Source organism: Saccopteryx bilineata, chromosome 4 (assembly GCF_036850765.1).
Source record: "Saccopteryx bilineata isolate mSacBil1 chromosome 4, mSacBil1_pri_phased_curated, whole genome shotgun sequence".
NCBI lineage: Eukaryota > Metazoa > Chordata > Mammalia > Chiroptera > Emballonuridae > Saccopteryx > Saccopteryx bilineata.
This window is the reverse complement of record NC_089493.1, coordinates 1,846,820-1,857,415: the sequence shown is the minus strand read 5'-3', so window position 1 is coordinate 1,857,415 and position 10,596 is coordinate 1,846,820. Positions and strand designations below refer to the sequence as shown.

The following is a 10,596-nucleotide window of genomic DNA, read 5'->3' as shown; positions in this document are numbered from 1 at the left end:
CAGCGGACGGGGATGCCTCGCGCGGCGCCGGCGGGGAGGTTGAGTGTTAGCTCATTTCCGGCGGACGCTCTACGGGCTGTGATTGGGTCTGAGTTGGTGAGCGCGCGCCCGCCCAACCAATCGGCGGCGGCGGCGCGGTCGGAGCCCGGGGGCGCGCGCGGGGCGGGCGTGCCGGCGGGGGCGCGCGGGGCGGGGCGGGGCGGCCGTATCTTCGTCGCCGCCCGCGGGCCTGTCCGCCGCCCGCCCGGCAGTCCCAGCCGCCCAGCCGCCATGTGACTGCGCCGCCGCCCTCCGCGCGCCCGGCCCGCCCGCCGCCCGCCGCCGCCGCTTGTCCGCGGCCCGGCCGCAGCCCCAGGCCGCCGAGGAGTGGGGGGCCGGCGCCATGGCCGAGCGGGGCCGCCTGGGCCTGGCCGGCGCGCCCGCCGCGCTCAACACGCCGGTGCCCATGAACCTGTTCGCCACCTGGGAGGTGGACGGCTCCAGCCCCAGCTGCGTGCCCAGGTACGCCTCCGCCTGGCCGGCCGCTTTGTTCCCGCGCGCACCTGCCGGCCACCCGGGGCTTCCACCAGGGATTCCACCCGGGACCTCGCGCTAGGGACCGTGGCGTTGCCTCCTTGGGCATGCACACATGTTCCCTGCGAGTAACCCCTGAGCGCGAAGGATGCGCAGGTGCCCATCTCCCAGGCTCTCTGGCGCTCACCTGGTTGGTTCCCAGCCTGCGTCCTGGCACCTGCCTACTGATGTGCTTGGTGCTGGTGAAGGGTGTCTTCTCTCTCCACCGGTACACAGATTTCTTTTTTGCATCTGGCCACACTGTGAAGTCTGAGCGGCCTGGGAGTGACCCTCAGGGCACACTGCCCAGAGGACACACAGACCTGGGACCACAACTGTACTTCTTCACCCAGCACATCCCTCATCCATCGTCATGGGCGCTGGGGCTTACTCCTCTGTGCTGGTTGGTGTCGCGGCTCTTTCCCAGTTTGCACTGTGCTTGTTAATGGAGAAACATCTGCTCGAACGTAAACACTAGTCTTTGCATCGTGCTGTTAATTTCGCCATCCCTCCCACTTGGGGAAACCCTGTCGCCCAGGGGTAACAGTTGGACAGGGTTTCTCCACACAGGCCAGCGCCACGGCCAGCCCCACTCCATTCAGACTCCCAACTTCTCTGTTTGTCCTGGCAGTTCGAAGCTCTCCTAGTTTCTTCCCAACTCCGTGGTCCCTGCTGACGAAGCTGCAGGCTGAGGGAGAGAGACAAGCTTTTGCACCAGGGCCTGGTTCTGGAATAGACAGGCTGCAGGTGGGCCCCAGGGAAGAGCCCTCCCTGGGGAGACCTACGGGCCAGGGGTCTCAGGAGTGCCATCCAGGCACAGGAAGTGCCTGGTGTGCCCCCAGGCACAGCTCCATCAACAGGCCTCACTGAGTGAGGTGTTTGGGTGGCAGAGGTCCCCCCCCCCCAGCCTTTGGAGCACAGGGCAAGGAGCTCAGGTCTGTGGCTGTGCTGAGTGCCTAGGGTAGGCCTCCAGAGCTTCTCCCCTGGCCTGGCCTTTGCTCCCTTTTCCTGTCTTGGCAGTGGCCCTGGCGCCGGGTACCCCACAGCAAGGGTCATCCCCAGGCTTCCTCTGTCTCTCCCCTCTGTACTGTCACCAGCGCCCCTTGGACCCATTGTGCGGCTGCATCCCATCAGGGCTCCCCTTGTTCGTGCTTTGCCCTTTCCTAAACTTGTGTCCCCAGACGCGGCACAGAGTGTAGCCTACTTGTGCTCTGCTTTTCCAGCAGCTTCCAGGGCTCCGCGAAAGACCATAGAGTTTAACTGGAGACGGGTTGGGGGTGCAGAAGAGTCTAGGGCTGCATGGGGGACCGTGGGAGGGCATGGGGCAGGATGTGGAGGCCTGGGCTGGACACCGCTAGGTGTTGGACAGCTGCCATCAGAGCGGAGAGGCACAGAGTTGAGGGCAGACTGCTCTGCTGAGGTCCCTCCCTGTGCCGAGAGGTGGTTCAGGCTCTGCTGTCCCTCCTCAGTGCGTGTCCCTGCCAGGCTGGGCTTAGTTGTGCTCTGTGGGGACTTACATGAGAGGGTTCTCGGTTTTGCCCGATCTCGGTTTAAGTTTCTGAGTGGTGTCCGTGCTGTTACCTGTCACTGCTGCGTGGTGACCCTGTCAGACAGCGGCATGCGTCTCCGCTCTGTCAGGAGATCTTTGGCTTATTTCCAGGGTTTGGCCAGTTACAATCATGCTGCTGTAGGCATTCAGTCCCTGTGCCCGTCCTGTGCGTGTGCCTTCCGTGGGCAGGCGGGCCTGTCATAAGCATGTGCCAGCAGTAGGGTTTGGGGAGGTGTGCCAGTGTCACTACCAAGCAGCTTCCTGCAGTGCTGTGCCAACTCCGGCCCCCTCCAGCATTCTTGCCAATGCTGCCTGACTTAAATTTTGCCAATCTGGTAGGTGTGAGATGTTGTGGTTTTTATTTGAATGTCTCTAATTGCTGGTGCAGGCCATTTGTACCTCCTCGTCAGAGAAATGCCTCTTCCTTTCTCCTGCTAGTTTTCTCTCTCCTTTCCCTGACTTGAGGCCCAGCTGCTGCTTTGGGGGTAGCCGCCCTGTGTTGCGTGGATGTGTTGGGACCCCCTCCTCTGACGAGACGTGTTCCTGGCTGTGTGCAGCCTGTGATGCTCCGGAGTGCCCTCGGCCTTGTCCCATTCCTGCTCTTCCCTCTCAGGGGTGGCAAGGGCAGCTTGGTCCTGTGGGTTTCCCAGCGGTGACACAGCACTCCTCCTCACGGACCCCACGTCTCCAGCCTCATCCAGCGGTTCACCCTCCCTGGCCTCCTGCTGTTCAGGCCCCACTGCCGGGATCCCCAGAGGGCCTCTTGTCCCCCGGGCTTCTGGATCACTTTTTAAAAAAATGTGTTATTGATTTGAGAGAGAGAGAAGCATAAATTTGTTTTCCACGTCGTTGTTTATTCATTGGTTGCTTCTCAGTGTGCCCAGACGGGGCATCAAACATGCACCCTTGGCCAATTAGGACGGGGCTCCAACCCACTGAGCTCCCTGGCCGGGGCCCGGGTCTCACATGTCCCACTGAAGTTCACGAATTCATTGTTAGTTTCCAAGGTTGGCATCTATTTACATTGCCGCTGTTCCTAAGTTTCTTCTGCAACCTTCCTGTTCTCCCCTTGGCCCATTTGAGGGAGGTCACGGAGGCTCCTTCATGCAGAGGGAAGGCTCTTCAGCTGGAGGTGTGAGTTTTAACAGCTCCGTGCCCATTGGCCACCCACCTCCCAGCAGGTCGGAAGGCCCCACATCTCAGCTCAGCAACCCAACGCAGGTCCCGCCCATCCCTGGACCTCAGGTGTGAGGGCTGGAAGGGAGCACCTGGGGCCTGGCCTTGTTCTCCCAGCCGGCAGCCCCTCCCGTTGAGGAACAAGCCAGGCTCTGTGTTATCCTGCTTCTGGTGGTAGGTGTGGGGCTTGTCTGTAGGTCTGTGGGGCTGCTGTGTTCAAAGCTGCTACGACCACTTGCATCCAGGCCGTGGGAATGTCTTTTCGCTTCTCTTGGGTAATAGCAAGCCACGGCGAAGTTTGGGTGGGGGTGGTGGTCTGCTCTGTGGGAAACTGCCAGTTTTCTGAAGTGATGGCACTCCTTCCACTGCCACCAGCTGGGTCACCTTTCATGTCATCATCTTTTTAATTTTAGCTATTCTAACGGCTCTGGGATGGTTGCTCCCTAGGGTTTTATTCTGTGCTTATTGTGAGTAGATGTCAAGTCTAATCGGACACTTTTTAAATTAAGGGCCTCGTGGGATGCTTCTGCTTTAATTGCTGAGGTGGGCCCTAGCTGGTTGGCTCCGTGGTAGAGCATTGGCCCAGCATGTGGATGTCCCAGGTTTAATTCCAGTCAGGACATACAGGAGAAGCACCTATCTGCTTCCCTACCTCTTCTCTCTCTCTCTCTTTCTCTTTTCCCCTCCTGCAGCCAAGGCTCAATTGGAGCAAGTTGGCCCTGGGTGCTGAGGATGGCGCCATGGCCTCCACCTCAGGCGCTAAGAAGAGCTGGGTTGCTGAGCAACAGAGCGACTATGCCTCAGATGGGCAGAACATTGCCCCCTAGTGGGCTTGCCGGATGAATCCCAGTCAGGGCACATGAGGGAGTCTGTGTCTCTGCCTCCCCTCCTCTCACTGAATAAAAAACAACAGAAAAATTGCTTATGGGGTAAATGTGTAAATGGATTTCGTAATATTAAACTAACTTTTCATTCTGGGAAGCATAGCAGTGTCTAGTGCATTCACTGGTGGGTTTAGGTTGTGAACATTTGTTTACTACTGTGAGTCGATGTCTAGGGTCTGTGATAGCTGCCTGTATCATTTTGGTGCCAAGACATCTTATAGAAACAAACTGAGGACTGTGTTGTCCTTCGCTGTGCCATGGAGTCATTTTGTAAAAACTGGAATTGTTTGTTCCGTGCGTGTTTGAAAGAAATCACCTGTAACATAACCCGAGCCAGGAATTGCTTTGTGGGAAGTTTACCTCCTGATTCAGTTTCTTTGGTTGTAGAATACATTCTTCTCCCTCTTGGTTTAGTTTGGAAATATATTTTACTGGGAATTTGTCCATTTTGTCTACATTTTCAAGTTTATTGGCATAAAGCTGTTCATTCTACTCTTTTTTTTTTTCAATACAAGCAAACATTTATTTGAGTCACAAAGGCAGAGAGAGAAAAAGTGAACCAGCGTGGGCTCAGGAAACAAGTTACAGAGGCAAGAGAAGGGCTCTTGGAGCTTAGAAGGGAGAGGAAAGCCAGGGAAGTCATGCCTGGAGGAAGGGGTAGGGGGTGTGCTCCTCTCATTCTATTCTTTTCTTTCTTTCTTTTTTTCTTTTTTAATTGAGAGGTGAGGAGGTAGAGAGACAGACTCCCATGTGCGCCCTGACCGGGATCCATCTATCAAACCCTTTGCCAGACAATGCTCTGCCCATCTGGGGCCGCTGCTCCGTTGCTTGGCAACTGAGCTATTTTAGCACCTGATGTGAGCCATCCTCAGCACCAGGGGCCAGCTTGCTCAAACTATTCGAGCCATGGCTGCAGGAGGAGAAGAAAGAGAGAGAGAGAGAGAGAGAGAGAGAGAGAAGGGGTAGTAGAGAAGCAGATGGTCATTTCTTCTGTGTGCCCTGACCAGGAATCAAACTCTGGACTTCCACACGCCAGGCCAACACTCTACTGCTGAGCCAACCAGCCAGGGCCTCTTTTATGTCTTAATGTCTGCAGGGCCTGGGTGCTGCCTCCTTTAATTTCTTATGTTGATTCTTCCTTGCAGGTAGACACTTTGATTGGTCTCACTAGGGGCTTATCAGTTTTTTTTTTGTGGTTTTTTTTTTTCATTTTTCTGAAGCTGGAAACAGGGAGAGACAGTCAGACAGACTCCCACATGCGCCCGACCGGGATCCACCCGGCACGCCCACCAGGGGCGATGCTCTGCCCATCCTGGGCGTCGCCATGTTGCGACCAGAGCCACTCTAGCGCCTGAGGCAGAGGCCACAGAGCCATCCCCAGCGCCCGGGCTGTCTTTGCTCCAATGGAGCCTCGGCTGCAGGAGGGGAAGAGAGAGACAGAGAGGAAAGCGCGGCGGAGGGGTGGAGAAGCAAATGGGCGCTTCTCCTGTGTGCCCTGGCCGGGAATCGAACCCGGGTCCTCCGCACGCTAGGCCGACGCTCTACCGCTGAGCCAACCGGCCAGGGCTCAGTTTTTTGTTTGTTTGTTTTCCCACTGATTTTTGAGAGTGAGAGTGACAGGAAGGGGAGAGAGAGAAAAGCATTGACTCATTGTTGCACTTAGTTGTGTACCCATTAATTGCTTCTTGTATGAACCAGTGACCCCAGGATCCAGCCAGCAACTCTGGGATTGAACCAGCCACCTAGACACCCTGGGTCAATGCTCTGTCCACTGTGCCACTGGCCAGGGCCTTATCAGTTTTTGGGTATTGTTTTGTTTTTTAATTTTATTTTATTTTGGGCCCTGGCCGGTTAGCTCAGTGGTAGAGCATCGGCCTGGCGTGCGGGAGTCCCGGGTTCGATTCCCGGCCAGGGCACACAGGAAAAGCGTCCATCTGCTTCTCCACTCCTCCCCCTCTCCTTCCTCTCTGTCTCTCTCTTCCCCTCCTGCAGCCGAGGCTCCATTGGAGCAAAGTTTGCCCAGGCGCTGAGGATGGCTCCGTGGCCTCTGCCTCAGGCGCTAGAATGGCTCTGGTTGCAACAGAGCAACGCCTCAGATGGGCAGAGCATCACCCCCTGGTGGGCGTGCCGGGTGGATCCTGGTCTGGCACATGCGGGAGTCTGTCTGACTGCTTCCCCGTTTCCAACTTAAGAAAAAAAAAATTTTTTTTTAAATAAATAAATAATTTTATTTTATTTTTGAAAGAAAGAGAGAGGCAGGGATAGACAGGGAGGAAGAGAAATGAGAAGTACCAACTTATAGTTGCATCACTTTAGTTGTTCATTAATTGCTTCTTATATGTGACTTTACTGGGGGTTCCAGCCGAGCCAGTGACCCCTTGCTTAAGCCATCAACCTTGTACTCAAGCCAGCGACCTTGGGCTTCAAGCAACCATGGGATCATGTCAGTGATCTCATGCTCAAGCCCATGACCTCGGAGTTTCAAACTTGGGACCTCAGTGTCCCAAGTTGATGCTCTATCCCAGGGGTCGGGAACCTATGGCTCGCGAGACAGATGTGGCTCTTTTGATGGCTGCATCTGGCTCGCAGACAAATCTTTAATAAAAAAAATAACGTTAAAAATATAAAACATTCTCATGTATTACAATCCATTCATTTCCTACCGCTCGTGTTCCTGGTTGCGGGTGGCTGGAGGCAATCACAGCTGTCCTCCGGTACAACACCAAATTTTTATTGGATAATGCATAACGTACACGGGTCGTTGTATGGCTCTCACGGAATTACATTTTACAATATGTTGTGTTGATGGCTCTCTCAGCCAAAAAGTTTCCCGACCCCTGCTCTATCCACTGTGCCACCACTGGTCAGCAAAGTTTTATAAAATAAAATTAGTTCTTATCTTTATTCCCTCACATTTTTTTTATGCTCCTTAGGTCTATTTTGCAGTCTAATTTCTTATGGTACATATACAGCTCGTTAATCCTCCTTCCCTTGCACAAACACATTTATGGCTGCAAAGTAAGTTAATGCTTTAGTTGCATCTCTTGTGCTTTTATATGTAGAATTGTTCAGTTTTAAATATTTCTTAAAATTTCCCATTCTTTCTTTAATGTGATGGGCTATTTCCAAGTTTCTTCATATCCAGATGTGTGGCTTTTTTCCTGTTTATTTCTCCATTGTCGAATTCATTGTTTCTCTCTTTCCCGTTATTCATTTCTAACTTACTTATGTTGTGGTCAGAGGTGGTGGTCATTGTGGCACCGAATCCCTAAGTATTTCTGACCACCCTCTGTGTCCGGACTGGAGGTCAGCTCACCCACGTGCAGCTTGTGCTGAGAAGGCACCTGTCTTCTGTGTGGTCCCCCTCAGTGAGCTCTGTCCACTCGAGTGAGGCTCTGTTCGGCATGGTCCTCTGTCTGCTTCCTTTGTGTGTCCACACCCTCTGACCCAGTGGTGGGGCTGCCCACTTCTCTCGCAGCTTCCTCGTTTTGAGATGAAGTTTTTAGCACCTACTTGTTAAGAGTCACACGCTGCCTTCCCAGCCTTGTGAACTTTTAGAGCCTGTGACTCTGGATGTGGTGAAGTTTCTCGCCTGGTCGTAGACTCTGAGTAGCACCGCTTTGTGACCTCCCCCTGGATAGAGTTTGCCTCCATGTCCTTCCCACTCCTAAACTCTTCTGCATCCTTACATGACATGTCTAGAGGTGTTTTTGGTTATTTTGACATGAATCTAGATTTTGCTTTCACTCAACCTGATGATCTTTTTTATTACTGCTATTATTATTTACCTAGAACATTCAGTTCACTGTCATTGATCGAGACTAGATTATGCTCCACGCCTACCATGTATGCTGTGTTGATTATTGTCCCACAGATGTTTTTTTTTCTTGACAATGTTAAGTGCTATTTATTATTTATATAAATATTTGTCCCACAGATTTGACGTTTGTTTTTCTCTTTGTCTTACCTTACTCTGCATCTACTTCTCTCTTATTCCATTCCTCCTCTGATAGTTTGAAACTTATCCCTATTTTGGTCTTCAGTGGCTACTATGTAAGTTGTAACTTGCATTCTGGTTGTTACATTGTAAGGTTGATTGTGTCTTTATTTTCTTCTTGGAAGACACAGAAACCTTGGAGCTTCTCATCCTAACCAAACCCTTCATGTCTATAAGCTTTTGCTTAATGTGTTGCAGTTCTTTTTCTTTTTAATTGTCTTCTTTTTAAGCCCGTAAGAGGTTGTTATTATTGCTTTGTACTGTTAATACTTGGTTAAACTAAAAATTCATCACGTTCTTTTCTTCAGTTATTTTTTTTATCACCTCTGAACTGGGGTGATATTCCTTTTCTGCGGAAAATGCATCTTTAGGGTTCTGTTCAGTGAAAACCTGTTCTTTCAGCCTGTGCAAGGCGATCAATCTCACCCGGGGGGTGTTGGCCAGTGTTGAGTTCCAGAGGACAGGTCCCCTGTCTGCACCTGGAGGAGGCACCTCCATGACTTTGCTCTCAGGTTTTGTTGAGAATGAGGAACAGGGCAGCTGTGACTCATTTGAAGGTCTGTCCTTTGTCCTTTGTGGCTCTCTGATGGCCTCTCAGTTGTGTCTGTGTGCAGCTTCTCTTATTCCCGACGGCATGGGGGTTACGGACTCTGGATTGTGGACTGCTGATTTTCATTGGTCCTGGGAAGTTCTTGGTCATTCTCTTTTCAGCTATGTGTCTGCCCCGTTTTCAGTCTTCCCACACCGAAAACACCGACTGGACGTGGGGCGGCCCTTCCCACTGTGCAAGCTTTGTATGCCCCTGCAGCTCCGGCCAGTTCCCAGTCCTCTCCCGTGCCATCTATACCCCGTTGCCCCGGCCAGCGTGCAGAGCCCAACTGCAGGCGGGGGCTCCGTGGAGTGGTGGGGTCAGGTGTCCCCCAGCCCTGCCTGAGAACCCCTGTGGAGTAGCTGCTAGGGGACATGCGTGTGGCTGAGCAAAGATGTTGCACTCCGGATGTGGGTTTTGATGCCCTGGTTGGCAAACCGTGGCTTGTAAGCCTTGAGTGTGGCTCTTCCACAAAATACCACATGTGGGCGCTACCTCGATAAGGAATGTACCTACCTATATAGTTTAAGTTTAAAAATGTTGGCTCTCAAAAGAAATTTCAATCGTATTGTTGATATTTGGCTCTGTTGACTAAGGAGTTTGCTGACCACTGGCTCAAGTCACTGATCTGTTTTGAGGGTGTGTGTTTCGGTGAATGGTGCTGGAACTGAGGTTGGGTTGGCTGTGTGCAGGGGCCAGTGGGTGGGTGGGGAGGGCGGGGTTCGAGCTGGGTGCAGGGCTTGCAGCTTCCGGGGGGCTGCGCTGAGTGATAGACTGACTTGTGGGTGCGTGGCCTGTGGATTGGATGTCTTAGGGGGCCTGGTCATAGCTGCTGCCATCTTGCCCACCCCTGTGCCCACCTGGGCCAGGCCTGTATCTCTGTCGTGTGTGAAGTGGGCAGTCAGTCAGTCCCCAGGGACACAAGGCTATGGCCACTGGGGTCTGGGCAGGGGAGGGTGGTCTTCCATCTCTGCCCCCCTTCCACTTCCCCGCCTGCACTGGGAGGTTAGGTAGGGCCTGCCTGTGGATTCCAGAACATTCCTGACTCTGCCAGGTCATCGAAGGTTCAGACATTTATTGTGAACCAGGTTGGGAGCAGGCTGTGCCGGGGACCCCCGTGGCCCTGCTCCAGGGTGACTGGAGGTTGTCTGTTACCTGGGCACTGACAAGCCAGCCCATGAGGGACCCTGTGCCCTCTCCAGCAGTGAGGCCCCCAGGCACACTCAGCCTGTCCTGGGCACTGAGCGAGAGGCTGTCCACAGCTGGGTTCCGTCTGTCCTGTTTTGCTTCTGAACAACAGGTCCCTGGAAAAGGTTATGACCAGCAGCTAGAGCATCCCCCCCCCCCGGGTCCTCCCCGGGCTTGGGGCACACTCAGCACTTTGACCCTGGACTGGCCAGCATTCCATCCCCGCGCCACCACCGTGGAGGCCCATGGGGGCGGGGGACAGCTGCCACCACCAGCCATCACTTTGCAGACAGGGGAACTGCTCTGTGCTGGGCTCATGGTCCCCCAGGAGCTGGGATGTTCCGCGTGTCCTGTGCCCGTGCTGCCTGTCCAGCGGCAGGGTGGGCAGGCGTGCTGGCGCAGACCTCTGAGGGAGAGTAGGGGCAGCAGTGCCAGTGGGTTGTCCCACAGCCACTGTGTCAGGAGTGGAAAGGGACACGGTTGACGGGTGCTGCGGAAGAGCTCCGGGCGGCACTCCTGCACGGTCAGCCCCTCTGAGCTCAGAGCAGAGGGAGGGAGGGTCTTTCTGGGTGAGAAACCAGCCACAGTGCTGACGGAGAGAGGGACCCAGAGCGCCCGGAGCGGGCAGACGCTTCAGTTGCTGTGGAGGTGACTTCATCAG

General features: G+C 54.0%; 1 protein-coding gene across 4 annotated transcripts in view; it reads left to right on the top strand.

Moving 5' to 3' along the window:
- Nucleotides 1–201: 201 nt before the first annotated feature.
- PACS2 (phosphofurin acidic cluster sorting protein 2) overlaps nucleotides 202–10,596 on the top strand; it is a 56,720-nt gene continuing 46,325 nt past the window's right edge. For all 4 annotated transcript variants that reach the window (XM_066275854.1, XM_066275852.1, XM_066275853.1 and 1 more), the window contains exon 1: nucleotides 202–501. In XM_066275854.1, coding sequence (XP_066131951.1) covers nucleotides 383–501 — 119 coding nt within the window. In that variant the 5' untranslated portion in view covers nucleotides 202–382. The remainder of the gene's footprint in view (nucleotides 502–10,596) is intronic.